This window comes from Budorcas taxicolor, chromosome 2 (assembly GCF_023091745.1).
Source record: "Budorcas taxicolor isolate Tak-1 chromosome 2, Takin1.1, whole genome shotgun sequence".
Taxonomy (NCBI): Eukaryota; Metazoa; Chordata; class Mammalia; order Artiodactyla; family Bovidae; genus Budorcas; species Budorcas taxicolor.
Window position 1 is genome coordinate 165647232 of NC_068911.1, and position 18787 is coordinate 165666018.

Sequence of the window (18787 nt, forward strand, 5' to 3'; positions counted from 1 at the left end):
CTATTTTTGGGGGGGCTCCAAAATCACTGCAGATGGTGATTGCAGCCACGAAATTTTTTAAAAGATGCTTGCTTCTTGGAAGAAAAGCTATGATCAACCTAGACAGCATATTAAAAAGCAGAGACATTACTTTGCCGACAAAGGTCCGTCTTGTCAAAGCTATGGTTTTTCCAGTTGTCATGTATGGATGTGAGAGTTGGACTATAAAGAAAGCTGAGCGCCAAAGAATCGATGCTTTTGAAATGTGGTGTTGGAGAGGACTCTTGAGAGTCCCTTGGACTGCAAGGAGATCCAAGCAGTCTATCCTAAATGAAATCAGTCCTAAATATTCATTGGAAGGACTGATGCTGAAGCTGAAACTCCAATATTTTGGTCACCTGATGCGAAGGACTGACTCACTAAAAGAGATTCTGATGCTGGGAAAGATTGAAGGCAGGAGAAGGGGACAACGGAGGATGAGATGGTTGGATGGTGTCACTGACTCTATGGTCCTGAGTTTGAGTAAACTCCAGGAGTTGGTGATGGACAGGGAGGCCTGGCGTGCTGCAGTCCATGGGTCGCAAAGAGTCGAACACGACAGAATGACTGAACTGAACTGAACTAAGCCAACCTACTCTGCGGGCTAGACTTTGTGGTCAGTTCTTAACCTTCAGTCTCCTGTTTTAAACTGGGAGGAGTAAGTGCCTAGCTCAGTGGCATTAGATCTAGTAAAGACCCGGCTAACTGAGGCTCTTGATCAGGCGCCCACTACGCACAACACAGCATTTTCTAGTCACCATCCTGCTTTCCAGAATCTAGCTTTAGGGGTGTCTGGTAGGTTGGGGCCCTCTTTGGGGGTCTCACTGTCAGATTCTCTGATAGCTTTCTAGGAAAAGTAATTGTAGGGGAAATAGGACTGAAAAGCAAAAGATTCTCACTCTTCAATCCCACTCACTGGTGTAGTCTTCCCTGAAAATAAGAATGTGAAGCCACACGACCATCTGTCTGAGCACGAATAGTATTGCTGGTGGTCAGGGAAAAACACGGGCTTTCATTTTTTTAACACGGCCCCCAAATACTGGAGCATCTGGTGCCAGTGCTTATAGGCTCCGTTTTCCACTGCTGTATTCCTTGTGAATTCTTCCCCCAGGAGAAAAAAAGTTTTAAATCAACTCAAATATGCAACAAAAGGCACACTATCTCTTTTATTTCAGCGTTTAACCTTTTTGAATTCTGCAAGAAAGTGCCACTTCATTATTGGATTAATTTTTTCTTTTGGTAAGAGATTAAGAAGTGGTGTCTGCAATACACACTAGTACTGAACAGATATACTCATGTTTGAATTGCAAACATAACCGCAACTGTGAGAATGAGGATGATGCTCGAAGCAAAAATTGTTTCAAGTTATTTTCAAAAAAAAAGTTTAATGGCAATACTTGAATAAAGCAAAGACATTTATTTTTGCTTCCAAATTAATCTGAAGCCTTCTTTAAATAAGACATCTTGCTTTTGAGTTCTATTTCTCTGGTATGAGATTTAACTTGACTAAAAACTGATTTAATCCATTTCATTGATGGAATGTAAATGTGTAACAATTAAGTTTCACAGTGCTTGGAGAGTATTCTGGTTTCTTTATAAAAAGTGAAGAAATATTAAAGCTTGCAAAATTTCAGGACATACTATTTCAATCACATATTCCTAATATAGTTCTTTTATTACTCTGAAGTACTGTGTGAATTCCCAGACTGCAATAGGTACTGAAAATCAAATAAAAATGCAAATACATCCCAAAGTAAAAATGGGTTATTTTAAGACTACCCACTAATTTAGTGTCCATATTATTTGATCCTAATAAAAACTTCAGATGAGGGAACAGGCACAGTATCTTGAAACTTCACAAAAAATGTTTTCTTGAACTCAGCATCCATATTTAAATTCTTCCCCCTTAATTATAGGGTTGAGAACCAGTGGACTGGAAGGTGAAATGGTTCTACTGCCCATCCTTAGCACCTATCGGGGGAGGACAAAGGGAAACTTTGACTAGGGGACCTATTTTGTACATAAAAGAACCACTAGGAATATTAAAAAAAAAAAAAAAAAGAACAAAACCTTATACGCAGGCCCCATCTGCCAGAGATTCTGCTTTAATTAGGCATCTGTATTTTTAAAAGCTCCACGAGTGATCCTAAAGTGCAGTCAAGGTTGAGAAATACTGATCTAGGTAAAAATGTTCCATTTTTTTCCCTTATGGGCTGAATAAGTTAATAAAAGAATTAAACAGTTTTAAATAATATCAATAAGGAATTAAAAAGATTTTCCCAATGAACAAATCAAGAAACTGTATAATGGATCTGTGTATTTAGAAATCTGAAACAGTGAAGTAAAGTATAATCAGTTCTCAGACGTATTTGACAAGTTGTCTTTAATGTAATAATGTTTGCAAATAATCAAATCAAGGCCAAAGGTAAAGACATGACTGGCATTACCCTGGTCACTGGCTTCCTATCTAACAGTGATGAAATATGCAATGGTTTTCACTGGTGTGAAGAAAACAAAAAGAGATGAGGAAAAGTGTTTATCATGCTTTCAAATAAGTACATTTCAAAATGTTTTGCCTTTGGGGAATTCCTTGACAGTCCAGTGTTTCCCTAATAGCTGAGTTGGTAAAGAGTCCACCTGCAATGTGGGAGACCTGGGTTCGATCCCTGGGTTGGGAAGATTCCCTGGAGAAGGGAAAGGCTACCCACTCCAGTATTCTGGCCTGGAGAATTCTATGGACTGTGTCCATGGGGTCGCACAGAGTTGGACACGACTGAACGACTTTCACCTTCCTTCACTTTGGCAGTGCAGTCGTTAGGACTCAGTGCTCCCACGGCAGGGGGACAGGTTCAGCCCCTGGTTGGGGAGCTTAGACTCCGCATGCTGGTCAGTATGGCCAAATAAAAGTAAAACACAGTAAAATGAACTTTCCACTGCAAAAAAAAAAAGAAATTAAAAAAATTGCCTTTAGAGTTAGTCCTTTGGCTTCTCCTGTCTATCTTAACATATTTCACTTTTTGTTGGCACTAATACTTTATGGAGAAGGCTGACAAGTTAGAAAATGAAGTTGTTAGATTCTCTGTGGATTTCATTTTTCTGGCACAATTAGCATCAATAGTTAAGAAACTCCTGTATCAAAATAAAATATTAATTATACTTTACAATATATAAAGCAGCTGGCAAAATAATGCCACTGGCATAACAATCTGAATCTTTATCACTGAAACTCTTGTAACCAAAGTCACACCCTTTACATAATATTTATTCTGTATAGGATTTATTATCCACATACAATGACGTCAGCTTTAAAACAATTGTTACTTGTATAAACTCATCTTATAAAATAGAGTAATACACAACACACCTCAGTGATTTAAGCTGATATTCTAGGATTCAGAAAATCTGATTATTCTAATTCCAATTTCTGCACTGTTTCACTGGGTTGTCTTAGGTAGGTTGCTTTATTGTTCTGTGCCTTAATTTCTTTACCTTTCATGTGATAAACATCCTATTTCATAGATACTTACAGAATAACATAAAAATTATTAAATACTTTGCAAATATAAAATGCTATATAAATGATAAATAGTAATACTGATCCATTCTAATATAAAATAACATACAACTTTCCATTTATAAAGTTGGTCCTCCAGTACCTACTAATATCAAGCTTCCCAGTTAAACACATCTTATGCTATATTTTTTTTTTTTAGTGATTTTTTCCACAGCATGAAGTTTAGGACTCCAAATACATATAACCAGTATGAGTGGAAATTTCAATACATCTTAGCAAGACTTGACAAAATAACTTTAATGAATTGAGTTCTGAGCTCATAAAACACTAAACTTTTTATCCATTCAGTGGTAACTTGGCCACATAAAAGAAGTAACCATGTTTGATTTCATCATTCAAACATACAATATTGAAAAATTTGTTCTGAAAAAGGTCTTAAGATGTGGTAACTATAGAGGAAACCTTGTAAAGATGTGATTTGCTGCTCTAAGAGATTCTATGGTTACCAGCTTAGAAGTGCCAGGAGTAGCAGGAGTAATAAAGTGAGAGTGTAATGCTCAAAGGGAATTTAAAAAGTGATCCAGTCCAGGGTTTTCAGTGTTGGACTCCTGAGCTCTGCAGAAGTGTGTGGGGAAAGGCTTGCAAAGAGCTTTAACCAGAGCAGCTCTGTTATTTGTTTCCTTTAAATGCTGAACTTCTCTATGAAACAATTTATTTGAAGAAAGGGTTTAGTGAGTTTAAAAAAAAAAAAAACCCTTTTAAACCACCAAGCTAGTCTATTTTGCTTCCTCCAGACACTAGGCATGACTGCAGTGGTGCTTTATTTTTGCAAAACTTCATCCCGTCAACCAGATACTCTTGAGGACCATAGCCTTACAAGGGTATTCAGAAGCTGACAAACAGCATTATTGTAAGAGCAAACTTTGGTCTAACCAACTTCCATTATTTTCCTAATGTTAAAAAAAATCTTGGCATAAATAAAGTTTATATTAACAGATTATACCCCATGTAACATTTTCCCACATTTAAGAGCCAAAGAATTCAGTTTTCTTAGAAACCATTAATCAACAGCTTCACTCTAGGAAAGAATTGGTCTCTAAAGTCTTAGATTAAATATGATATGATACTGTAGCTATTATTTACAACTTACAAACATGTCACAAATGTTCTTTTATTTACTAAAATAACAGAACAGATGTGCTATCTAATTTAGTGAATCTGATAGCTGTTTTGTGGGGATTGCTCAATGCTTGTTATAAACAATTATGAGAAAGCATATCTCTGATAAGGCTCTACAAGAGCTGGTGGCACTGTGTTCCGTGGACGTTGCTGACATTCATGCTGATGTTTGCATGCAGAATATAGTAGCATTAAAGAACATTTAGGTCATAGACTAAAGTGCGTTAAAGTATACACATGCACGCATGACTTCATTTCTATAAATAAAGCTCAAATCAGTCATTTTTCTTATTGGCTCCAATGGTTCAGAATCATATTATACTTATGTTCCCTCTCTCATGTGTAACAGTTTAATTCTTAAGACTCCTGATTCAGGAATGGTCATACTGGGAGACAACAAACGCAACGCACACTATCCAGTCTCGAAGCAACTGGAAATTTACCATCAGGAGATTCTTGAAAAAAAATATCAGAATTAAGTACCATAAAACAAAGTGGTTATCACCTATTAATTTAAAAAAATGAAAGAAATTAACCACTTTAGCCCACAAATTGGTGTTAAGGACAATCGTTAATTAAAGAATAAGAGAAAATAATAATATAAAAACTATCTTGAGGTATGTCATGGCAGTTCAAAATACAGAGTACTACATGGAGCCTCTCTCTATCAAAATTAAATTAAAAGAAGCTTAATTGGGATAACTTGCCAAGACTTCTATGAAGGACAATTTTTACTTCTAGTATTTAATCTTTACAACTAAAATATTGCTTCTTCACTTTGACTGTTATTTTGGAATGTTTTATAATTTATGTAGGGGAGGAGTTAAAACTTCATTTTGTATCCTAGTAGAAAAGTTTGTTTTAAAAAATTACATAAACAAGCAAAGATGTTTAAAGAACTTAGGAGAATAACTTGTTCAAATAGTTTTATATATAAATTTTACATATAAATAACATAAAAACATGTCAATAGATACTGTAGGGACATTGCTTGACACTTATTGAATAGCTCTAGTGCAAGGTATTATATGTTGTCGAAGGTGATTAAATTCTTCTTCTTTCATATGTTCTCATTCTCATAGGCTTCTTTTATAATTATTGCAGACTGGTGAGGTTTGACAATTCAAGGAGAGACAGTTGAAAGAGGACTATTTAAAACCAAAACCTGTCCAATCTCTGGTCCCACCACTTACACTTTCTGACCTTAATTTCCTTATTTGTACATTAGAGACAGTGCTATCTACCTTGCTGATTAGGTGGGGAAATGCAAGAAAGAGCACTTTATAAATAATAGAGCAGTATATAAATGTAGGAAATTACTCTTAAGAACTGGTATGAACCTCCAGTTTTCACTCTTTTTTTTCTTTAGAAAGGAAGATAGCTATATTGACCAATCTTCAAAAACTACGTTGACAATATTAGGTTCCTGCTTTAAGAAAATGATGTCTATATATAATCTCTGGTCAGCTTCTTCTTCTTTTTTTTTTTTTTAAATACTGACTACATAAGAGTAACTTCTAATTTAATGACAAAAATTTCAAATATGAACGACTTCAAACATTTAGACTTGCCTTCTGCCATAATCCTAAAACACTTAGGATATTGGAATTATGATAGGTCATTTTAGATCCAAAGTTAATAGAAAGTCTAATTAGTTAAGTCAGGTAGGTTTCCCGACCCTTAAATGTGCTCTGACCTAGTTCCCTGTGAAAATTTAATAGTGGTAGTTTACATGTTTTTGAAATACTTTGAAATTATTTTATATAAAGTTTGGTTGTGGTGAATTTATTGAAAATATTTTCTTTGAAAAAAGTTCCCTAAGTAGATTTTTCAATATATTTTTTAAAAAGGTATTTCTATAACACAATAAAAGTAAGAGGATTAAATTGTTCATCCAGCATGTCAACTCAAGCTAGGTCTTTCTTTCTAGTGCAGCAACAGATTTTAGGGCGGTAAAGTTCAGAATGGATACAATGGCCTGTTCAGAAAGCATGCAAGTGGTGTCAGGCCATTACTTTTAAGTTGATCTGATAATTTGTTGATTAGACTCTGACCGTGGAAAGAGAGTGACACACGAACGTCACTGTAAGCTGCAGGCTCTGTTGGTTCACATTCCAGCTACCTGATGTTGGGCTTTATTTCCTTTTCTTCTTCTTCTTCACTATCATCCACCTGTTGTATGACCAGATCGGCAGACCCATCCTCGACTATCTCCACGTACGATCTGTTCTCATCTTCACCCATGTGCCATCTGGAATCCTTATCTCCATCTGATGGGGACATAAGATGCTGTTCAGCTTCCAAATCAATGGGGAGGCTGTCTATGCCAACTTCAGCAAGGCACTCATTACAGAGTCTGTAGCGCCTGGTTCCTTCCTGTACCACTTGGCCTGTTAGATCAGTTACGTGGCGCTTGCATTTTCTGCAGATAAGTTTGCATGCCTGGTGAATCTGTGTAGAGAATTAAATAGCGATTAAAAAAAAAAAGATTTTTCAAAAGCAGAATAGTTTGATATTCTAAGTACCAGTTCATAAATTTAACATGTTCAAACCCAAGCATTAATATTAAATTAACATCTAGTTTATTAGAAAAAGGTCACAGGTTTTGGTAATAAAGTAATGTCACAGAAATATCAAACACTAGCTTTCTCTAAATTATGTCTATTATGTTTTCATGGTTAATATTACATACTTAATAATTTCACATATCCCTTAATCCAATAGTATTTTTATTTCTGAGGTAAGTGAAGTCGCTCAGTTGTGTCCGACTCTTTGCCACCTCATGGGCTGTAGACTACTGGGCTCCTCTGCCCATGGGATTTTCCAGGCAATAGTCCTGGAGTGGATTGCCATTTCCTTCTCCAGGGGATCTTCCCAACCCAGGGATTGAACCCGGGTGTCCCGCATTGTAGACAGACACTTTACCATCTGAGCCACCAGGGAAGTCCATATCTGAGGTAACATGGGACATATTCCGAGAATAATAATTGTAAACACTTAATATCTGCCATATACTATTCTAAGGACTTTACATATCTTAATTCAGGAGAAAAAACTATTTTGTTATTTTGCTTGAGGAAGAAAAAATAATGTCCCAAATGTAAATTTATAAAAGAATATTTTTTGATGTAAGGATTATTGCCACTTTTATTAATGAAAGATGTAGTAGAAAGAAGACTGGTCTCTCTGCTTCTGTTATTTTCTAATCTTGTCATTTACTAACCATGTATAGTGAAGCAAGTCATTTAAAACAGAAACCTGCCTCCAGGGTGACTGTCAAAGTATTTAAAAACTGGTAAGGTATGGGTACCACACAAACAGAACAGAAGCCTGATGACCAGAACGGATACTAGTTATAAACAACCAAGATGGTGGTTCTGCTACATATTGGTCTATTACTATTCACAACTGCTCCCTTATTACCAACAGGGATACACTTCAGTTTGTGTGGACCAAATGAGTTAATATGTGTGAAATGCTTTGGGAAGAGGTTATAATTGATATGAATAATTATATATTATAGTTAGTAATAAATAACTTTGTTCAATAACTATCAGAGTAGTAGATTATAGATTCTAACCTAAAAATTATTGCATAATATTAACTATATAATGCTAAATTAATATTTATGGCATATTCATTCATTCAGATGAAGTTGGAATGCTATGAAATAGACCACCAAATACAAGTAATCAAAAAACCCAAGAAAACTAATGCTGTCTGGTAACATAGCTAAGAATATGTATGGGACTAACACTCAGTACACTTATTATCTTCTGCTTAACCACTGACATATTACTCACTAAATGCTGAAAGTACATAATTTAAGTGTATCTTTATTTCTCCTGAGACAGTAGCAGTATTATGGTTATCGTGAGGCATTATTCTTGTTATAAAGTTCTGACACAGATTCATGTTCACCCCCCTTCAAATCCAACACAATTAAGAAGACAAATTAAGTGAAACACTGTAATGTTAAAAGTGAAAATATTATCATGAACTTGTTATTTTAAAAATATGCATCTTCTAGCTCAGAAAGGGGCTTCCCTCATAGCTCAGTTGGTAAAGAATCTGCCTGCAATGCAGGAGACCCAGGTTTGATTCCTGGGTTGGGAAGATCCCCTGGAGAAGGAAATGGCAATCCACTCTAGTATTCTTGCCTAGAGAATCCCACAGACCGAGGAGCCTGGTGGGCTATAGTTCATGGAGTTGTAAGAGTTGGATATGACTTAGTGACTGAACCATCACCAGCTCAGAAAGAATATAAAAAGAATGCCCTAATAACAGTGAGCGCCCTGGGTATTCAAATGTTGGTTTCTAATTTCATCCCCCACTGAAATGTACCATAGCTCCTTTGAGAAAAGGCTGATTCCAGTTTTGTGTCTGGGGAAGTACAAGACTGGCCTAGGGCTCTTTTAGAGCCAGAAAACTAAGACACTTTGAAAATTTAATGGGTTGTGAGCCAGCTTCAAGGGTACCCACTGTACAAATTTGAAAACCTGAGTATCAAAAAGAATAACTGTTATGGATCCAAACACAATGAATCAATGAAAATTCATGAGACTGTATGTTATTAAAAAAAAATAAAGCCAGAAGAAACTCATACATCATTTGAGGCTACTATTAAATCAACTCCTTACTCTGAAAATTGCTAATTAAAGGGAAATAAACATTTATATGCTTTTTCCTGTAGGAACCTATTTCAAAGTAATCAAATAGCTCCAGGTGATGAAGGAAAGCTTTACTTTATAGAATTCCAGCTAGTAAGACAGAAGGAAGGATAAAATCAGTAAATCATTTTACAACTCCGAGTAAAATTAATCATTTGGACAGAGATTACCAATTGGTATTAATATTATTAAATGAATACTGATGGGGAAATAGTCATATAATACCAAAGTAGTTCCACAGAGATTCTTTTCTAATTATAATGCAATGGTATCATCACCCTAATCCAGAGATCGATCATAACGGGAATGATGGGTCCACCAGATATTATGTGTCTCCTAATGTGCTGTGCTGTGCTTAGCTGCTCAGTCATTTCTGACTCATAGCGAACCCATGGACTGTAGCCCACAAGGCTTCACTTGTCCATGGGGCTTCTCCAGGCAAGAACACTGGAGTGGGTTGCAATGCCTTCCTCCAGGGGAATCTTCCCAACCCAGGGATCAAAACAGGGTCTCCTGCATTGCAGGTGGATTCTTTACCAGGTGAGCTACCAGGGAAGCCCCTCCTCAGGTGATACAATAAGAAATACATAATTTCTTCCTTGATGAAAGTATTTAACTTGAATCCATTAAGCCTTTAGACTAAACTTCTAGTTTTTGGAAAATGCAGGGGGGATAGAAGGACAAGCTAAATGACACCATGTAGAAGCAAGCAGAGAAACCCAGATGTAGGATATTTTGTGAAACAACTGGCTCAGTAATCTTCCCAGACCAGGGATCAAACCCGTGTCTCAGGCACTGAACCACCAGGGAAGCCTCATGATAAAGCGTTAAGAATGGTACTATCTAGGTGGTAAATATGATATTTTTATTTTCTTATTCTTACTTCTGTTTATTTTCTTACTTTTTATAATGCATATTTATTGCTTCTGTAATAATAAAAGGTTATTTTAATTTTTAAAAATTTAGCTTCAGAAATTAAGGAAAGCAGAGAGTTTGTTTTGCTCACTGCTGTATATCTAGCATGTAGAAAAGGGTCTGGCCCAGAGTGTGCTCAATTTATATTTGTTGAATAAATAACTATAAAGTAATGCACCAAGTGACCCAATGCCCTTCAAAATTAAAAGGAGTTTGTATAAATAGAATAAAAGTATGAATAATACTTCACAGATTTTGAAAAAAATTCTTGCTGCAAGATGAACAGTGGAATAAATCCTATGTCACTCACTACCTTATTAAACCACCAGAGCACTGAACAGAAAATTCCCTGGGATCTTTCTGACTGTTGACAGCCTACTCCCTGATTGAGAGTCGCTCTCTAACCCTTCTTATTCCCTTCCTTGAGACTAGAGAAACTGGAGAGGCGTGATGGAGAGGGCGTAGTGTGGAGACGTCGGACAGCAGAAACCAGACCGACAGCCTACCAGAAAAGGATTCAAGAGTCACCAGTGGATGCCGAGTATCTGCAGTGGTGATTCTGACCTAGACATTTTTACAGCTTACATTGTCTTTGGCTCTGAAATGACTGGGATATAAAAACACGTTAGATTTTAAGTGAATTGAGATGGATATTCAAAAGAACGTCGCTTGGACTTTCCTGGTGGTCCAGCGTCCAGAGTCTGCCTACCAATGCAGGGGACACAGGTTCAGTCCCTCGTCCAGGAAGATTCCATGTGCCACGGGGTGACTGGGCCTGGGCACAGCGACTGCACCTGTGCGCTAGAGCCCCTGCCCCGCAACAAGAGAAGCCTCCCCACACACCGTAACGGAAGTAGCCCCCTCACAACTAGACAGAGTCTGCTCGCAGCAACGAAGATTCAGCGCAGCCAAAGATGCATAAGAGCTTTAAAAAAAAGAACATCCCGTACTTCAAGGTTTCAAAGGAGACTAAGAAAATCTGTTTTTAAAAATGTATAGGGACTTCCCTGGCGGTCCAGTGGTTAAGAATACCCCTGCCAATGCAGGGGACAGGGGTTCAATCCCTGGTCCAAGAAGCTCCCACATGTTGGGGGGCACCTAACCCGGTGGGCCACAACTACTGAAGCCTGTTCTCTACAGCCTGTGTTCCACAAGAGAAGCCGCAACAGTAAGAAGCCAGCACACCACAACTAGAAAGTAGCCCCTGATGGCCGCAAGAGAAAGCCTTCACGCAGCAACAGAGATCCCGAGCAGCCAAAAAATAAAATCAACAAATAAGACAATGCATTAACATTAGAAACTTAAAAAGATACTGCAGAGTTATACGAAAAGATTTTCCTAGTAAACTAAATTATCCTAAGGCAGATAAATGCATGTGTTTCCTAAAAGTGAAACAATGTAAAACCATGTACATACTGTTCGAAAATGGCTACTTAGATGGTCCAGCCGACTAAATCTTTTCCCGCAGGCTTGACAGGGGTAGGGTCTTTCTCCAGTGTGACAACGGAGGTGGCGCTTGAGGTCTGCCTTCCGCTTCACCACATGTGTGCAGTATGGGCACTTGAACCTCATCCTGGGCAGGTCATCTGTCAGGAGACAGTTTGATTAAATTACCAGAAAGTTTGTCATCGCAATTCTAATAACATCAAGAATCCAAAAGGAGCTGGCAAGTCCAATCTCAGAAAGGTAGGCAAAAAGGAGAAGGAAGACATTTAATGAAGACTAGATTGTTGATGTTATCCTAAGTACAGAACTATAAGTTCAGGATCTGATTTATTTACAAAGTCTGGGTAATTTACACTGTCCAACTTATCTTTTTATTTAATGTCTTAGAGTCACTAGATTTGAAAAGTAAAGTGGTAGCTGCGTGTTTAATCATTCAATTGTGTCCGACTCTTTACAACCCCATGGACTGTAGCCCACCAGGCTTCTCTGTCCATAAGATTTTCAGGCAAGAATACTGGAGTGGGGTTGCCATTTCCTTCTCCAGGGGATTTTCCCCTGCCCAGCAGTCAAACCCATGTCTCCTGCACTGGCAGGTGGATTCTTTACGATCTTAAAATTGTAGACACACTCCAAAAGTTAAAGTGTTCACTGTTTATGTTTTTAAGTAACTTATTTTATTTACACATATTTATCCCCCCTGCTTTTACTTTTCATACAGTTGTACTGCTTTTCTTTCAAAGGCGAAAAAGTTTCAAGGATATTTTACCCTTTAGTTTCAAAACTCATATGGATTCAAAATGTTACTTGTAGTTGGAGGCAAACATCATCAATTTAGTAATAGTTAAATTCAGCTGTCATTATTCATTTAAAAAATTATTTTCTCATTCTTACTGTTATTTTGCTTGTATTTTTTGGCTGTGCTGTGTGGCACGTGGGATCTTAGTTCCACCGCCAGGGACTGAACTCTTGCTCCTTGCACTGGAAGTGCAGAGTCTGAACACCTGGACCACCAGGAAGGTCCCCCAATGGTTCATTATTGAAGTCAGATTTAAATAACCTAGAATTATAAAAGGGCAAAGCCCAAGAAACAATAACTTTTTTGCTGTTTTAAAATACAACAAAGATTTCCCATATTTGCTCTGTTATTTCTGTCTGCCTTGGCCAGTGGTAGAGCACCTCAGGATTTTCAGTAAGCTTTGCAATATGATACAATCTTAACTATTTTCATGGTAGCATCCTACAGGAAAATGTGATCAGTAAAAGTCAATTGGGATGAATATTATTTTTAAATGTTATCTACAACAGGATTATTTTCTAAAATTTATATCACAACCAGGGAAATGTGAATATTGACTGGCTTTTAGTGATATTAAGGACTTGTTAATTTTATTTACATATGATGATAATGGTATTGTAGTTTTTTTAAGTTTATATTTTAGGGACACATTCTGAAATATTTACAGATGAAGACATATGATGTCTGAGATTTACTTAAAAAGGGGAAGACCTGGAGAAGGAAATGGCAACCAACTCCAGTATTCTTGCCTGAAAAGTCCCATGGACAGAGGAGCTTGGTGGGTCCAAAGGGTCACAAAGAGTTGGACATGACTGAACAAAGCAGAGCAGTGGATGCTGTTCTAAAATAATGTACATAAAAATTGTTTGTATTCTGAATATCCTATGTACAATAAAAGATTATTAAAATAAAAAGGGGGAAGAGTCAAGAGCAGAGGTACAAGACTGGTCATGAATGGGACTGGGTAATAATGGGTGCATAGGGTTAATTATAGTATTCTCTGTACTTATATATATATATATATTTGGAACTTTTCTAAAATTAAAAAATTTAAATATATAGCCTAAATCTTATGCTCTGCAGTTTAATTTTATCACAATTTTCCTTTAAATTCACATGTAAACTATTAAGCATGGATTCCCTGATAGCTCATTTGGTAAAGAATCTGCCCGCAATGCAGGAGACCCCAGTTCAATTCCTGGGTTGGAATGATCCGCTGGAGAAGGGATAGGCTACCCACTCCAGTATTCTTGGGCTTCCCTTGTGGCTCAGGTGGTAAAGAATCTGCCTGCAATGTGGGAGATCCTGGGTTGGGAAGATCCCCTGGAGAAGGAAAAGGCTACCCACTCCAGTATTCTGGCCTGGAGAATTCCATGGACTGTATAGTCCGTAGGATCGCAAAGACTGGGACGTGAGTGAGCAACTTTCACTTTCACTTTTCAAACTACTAAGCAAATCTGCTAACGATTAATTGGGGGGACTAGATGATATGCCAGAGAAGGCAATGGCACCCCACTCCAGCTGCAGTCCATGGGGTCGCTAAGAGTCGGACACGACTGAGCAACTTCACTTTCACTTGGCAACCCACTCCAGTGTTTTTGCCTGGAGAATCCCAGGGACAGGGAGCCTGGTGGGCTGCCATCTCTGGGGTTGCACAGAGTCGGACATGACTGAAGCAACTTAACAGCAACAGCAACAGATGGTATGCATTTCTAATCTTTGTTCTCTGCTTTGAAACTATCAGCCTACATAATCTCTCTGCATTTTACTATCATAGAAATGAGATATCTCATGGTGTTGCACACAGAGTTACAGTATAAATGTTATGTTTTTAAAAATTATGCATTTATATCTTAATAAAGTCAGATTTAATTTCTTTTAGGTATTAGGGCTGTAAACCTTTGCCAATATGCATGATTGCTCTATTTAATTTTTCTATATAAAAATACTCCTCCTGAGTGAATATTCAGAAAAAAATAAATAAACTAGTTAAAGTGAAAGCGTGATGTATAACTGAATCACTTTGCTGTACATCTAAGACTAACACCACACTGTTAATCAGCTGTACTCTAATATAAAACTTAAAAAAAATAAATTGAAAATAGGTTTCTTAAGGATTGAGCCATTTACAAAAGAATTTTAAACATCTAACAGTAATCTAATCATCTACAGAAAAGCAGGTCTGGAAAATCATGGGGTTTCTGACCCTCAGAACTCTGTTGTTTTGACTTACTAAATTTATCCAATATTTTAATTTTAAAAATTAACCTTTTATGTATAGAAGAAGAAGTACTTCTCTTCATTAGCGAAGCATGACCTTTTAAAAAGAAAAAAAAAAACAAAAAAACAGACTTGGTTCAACTGCCCTAAAACCAAGGGCATGTTGAGACAGGATTGATTTACATTGGAGTCTTGGAACCTGACTGAAAGGACTAATTCTCTATTTGGGTACCTGGAAAACTTCTTGACGTGACATCAGATCCTTGACCATACTGATAGCTAACAGGAGTAGAGTCCATTTCGGCATTCATCTGTGCCTGTTCTTCAGACTGGGAAACGTGGCTGGAAGAATCAGATGTCCGTGCTTCTCGCTTGCTTGACTTATAATGAGTCATTTCAGAAGGCTGTGACAACCTCAAATGTTTGGACTTTTTAATGGAATCTTTCCTTTGTTCATGCTTGGTCAGAGGCTGTTGAGTATTCCTTTGGGAGGCTGGATGGTAATTATACTTATTCCAAGATTTCCCGCTTATTATACCTGCTCCTTGATCTGGGCTTAGGTGAGAACGAGGAGAACTGCTTTCATCTTGCCAGCCACTGCTATAAAAAGAGGAGCGTTCTACACCATTAGAACTGGCATCTTTATCAGAGAGGCTGAAATAGCGATCCTTTTCTTTCTCACTAATGTCTAACGAAGATTTAATAAAGGTCTTACATACACTGATGACATCAGTCATCTGAAGGAAGCTAGCAGCTGACATCACTTCTATGACATTCTGACCCGTGAGAGAGAGCTTGCCGGAATAGACAAAGTCCAGGATAACTGTAAAAGTGTCAGGAGAGAAGGCCTGAAATGTCGCTGTGGTTGGCTGACTTGTCTCCTTGGAGTTCTGAGAAAGGAGCATTTTAAAGTAGCCGCTACTAGCAAATAAGACATTTCGATGGGCTTTGAAGACCTTCCCTTCAACCAGAATACTGCAGTCACAAAATACATCCTGCCTGCGCTGCTCATTCAGTTGTTGCAGGAGGTGAGACTGATGAGAGGAGATCTCCATTCTAGAGAGGAAAAGACACAGTGGTTACCAACACTGGAGTAACACTGCTTCTCTAAGATGAGCCAAGTGAAATGACAGAAACCTCTGTCCTTTTTCCATTAAAAACACTTCTCCTTAGAGAATATCATCTCCCAGACACAGAAGATAATAGGTTTTAGGATACCATGTAATACTTCTTTTATGTGGAAACTTAGTTCCCTGACCAGGGATCGAACCCATGCCCCTGGCAGTGGAAGTGTAGAGTCTTAACCACTGGACAGGCAGCAAAGTCCCTACTCTACTCTCGTGCGTGAGTGCTCAATCGTGTCTGACTCTTTGAGACTCCATGGACTGAAGCTCACCAGGTTCCTGTGTCCATGGGCTTTTCCAGGCAAGAATACTGGAGTGGGTTGCCATTTCCTTCTCCAGGGGATCTTCTTGACTCAGGGATGGAACTGGCATCTCCTGCGTCTCTTGCATTAGCAGGCAGATTCTTTACCACTGAGCCACCTGGGAAGCCCCCTGACTATTTGCGATCCCATGGACTATAGAGTCCATGGAATTCTTCAGGCCAGAACACTGGAGTGGATAGCCGTTCTCTTCTCCAGGGGAATCTTCCCAACCCAGGGATAGAACCCAGGTCTCCCTCATTGCAGGCAGATTCTTTACCAGCTGAGCCACCAGGGAAGGGTAGTTAATTCTACTCTTAGTTGTTTAATTTTTAGACAATTATTTGTTCAGTCATAGAACCTGGTTTGAGCATCTTCTATAAATCAGGCCTTCTGCTATATGGTAAATTAAATAGGCTTCTTTCTTGCATCTTATGTAGTTTTTGACCTAAAGGGAGTATCAGCATTAAACAAATATTCATGTGGAGTTATAAATGACAAGTGCTAAGACAGAAGGAGGGTACTCTTGGTATAAAAGTATAAACTAGTTTAGATTGAGATGGAGTGTGTTAGAGGTCTCAGAGTGTGACCTCTCTGAGAAGTCACATTTAAGTTGAGACCTCAAAGGCATAATTAGCCAGGTAAAGAAAGAAGGGAGATGATTTCTGACCTCAGCAAAATGGTGGTCTAGAAACTATTGAAACTTCTGGTCACAAATCTCTAGAGATGCTGGCTAAAATTCAGTCAAAACTTTAAAGGTATGGTTGAGTTGCTGGGGCAGCAACATGGGCTCTGGTTTTCATCAGTAACAGAAACTGGAACCCTCTAGTCGAGGCTATGGTTTTTCCTGTGGTCATGTATGGATGTGAGAGTTGGACTGTGAAGAAGTCTGAGCACCAAAGAATTGATGCTTTTGAACTGTGGTGTTGGAGAAGACTCTTGAGAGTCTCTTGGACTGCAAGGAGATCCAACCAGTCCATTCTGAAGGAGATCAGCCCTGGGATTTCTTTGGAAGGAATGATGCTAAAGCTGAAGCTCCAGTACTTTGGACACCTCATGCGAAGAGTTGACTCATTGGAAAAGACTCTGATTCTGGGAGGGATTGGGGGCAGGAGGAGAGGGGGATGACCGAGGATGAGATGGCTGGATGGCATCATGGACTTGACGGACGTGAGTCTGAGTGAACTCCGGGAGTTGGTGATAGACAGGGAGGCCTGGTGTGCTGCGGTTCATGGGGTTGCAAAGAGTCGGACATGAGTGAGCGACTGAACTGAACTGAACTGAAGGGTTCAACCTTATTGAAAATAGAATAGTAAACTTTGCCCCTAAGTCCAGAGAAAAAGCAAAGAAAGCTTGTCTTGGTTGAGAGGAAAAAAGTCCCTAGGTGAGATATCAAATCCAAGGTTGTGCTTTGTGAAGTTCTGGAGTCCAAATTCATTTTGCTTGCTTGGTGTGGAAAACCTCAAGCTGAAAAATTAACATGGGAATGAGTCTTGGGCTGGTGGTGTCCGTGGGGACACCTTGCAGAAGCAAATGCCAAGCTGCTTAGGAGGGAAGCTCTCAGAACCCGAAAAAAGTGAAAGTGTTAGTCACTCAGTCATGTCTGACTCTCTGGGACCCCACGGACTGTAGCCCGCCAGGTTCCTCTGTCCACAGAATTCTCCAGGCAAGGATACTGAACCAGGTGGAAAATGAGCTCTGCTTAAACTGAACTCAAAGTCATTCTCTTCGCTATATAGAGTGGCTGGCTCATTTCCAGTATTGTACCACCATGATGTCTAATATCTCCTACCTTAAAAACTCCCCTTGATGGTCCAGTGGTTAAGAATCTGCCTGCCAATGCAGGGGACACAGGTTTGATCCCAGGTCCAGGAAGATTCCACATGACTCGGAGCAACTGAGCCCGTGCACCACAACTACTAAGCCACCGCGCTCTAGAGCTCCGCAACAAGAGGCCACTACAATGAGAAGCCTGTGCACGGCTCAGAGTAGACTCCACTAGCTGCTGCTACAGAAAGTTTACGTAAAGCAGTGAAGACCCAGTATAGCCAAACAAAAAAAAAAATAACAAAAACATAATAAACTCCCATTGATTTCACATCTATTTCTAGCCAGAAATAGGTTTCTACTCCAAGTAGATTTCTACTCCATTTCTCTGCTTGCCTTACAGAAAATTCATTGAAAGAGTTTTTGTCTTGGTTTTTTTCATTTGCTAGCTTCACTGCTCCTATTCTCATCAGGTTTTCATGCCCATCCATCAAAACCCATTTTTTGGAAAGACCATTATTAATAACTTGCATGTTGTCAGATCCAGTGGTCACTTCTTTGTCCTTGTTTCACTGACACTGTGGATCATTCTTTTCAACCTGAAACCCTTGTTTCACTTACTTGGCTGCCAGGATACCACTCCTTCATGGTTCTCAACTGCCCACTCCTCAGGCTCCTCTCCTAATTCTTCCTTGTCTAATCTCTTTGCTATGGGATTCAGGACATGCTACCCCCAAATACGGCAACTTGCTAGTGAATGTTATGAACTGAAGGAGTCTGAGTAAATAGGCAGAAGCAGGAAGGTCACTCTGATACCCCCTCCCCTCTCTGCTGCATCA

At 38.7% G+C, this 18787-nt stretch overlaps 1 protein-coding gene across 1 annotated transcript; it reads right to left on the reverse strand.

Annotated features, from left to right (window-relative positions):
- Positions 1 to 6829: 6829 nt before the first annotated feature.
- Positions 6830 to 15813, reverse strand: ZBTB8A (zinc finger and BTB domain containing 8A). Its single transcript, XM_052636191.1, has 3 exons — positions 14991 to 15813; positions 11713 to 11882; positions 6830 to 7162 (listed from the first exon to the last, which is right to left on the reverse strand). The coding sequence occupies exons 1-3, from the start codon at positions 15811 to 15813 to the stop codon at positions 6830 to 6832; spliced, it is 1326 nt and encodes a 441-aa protein (XP_052492151.1).
- Positions 15814 to 18787: the final 2974 nt, after the last annotated feature.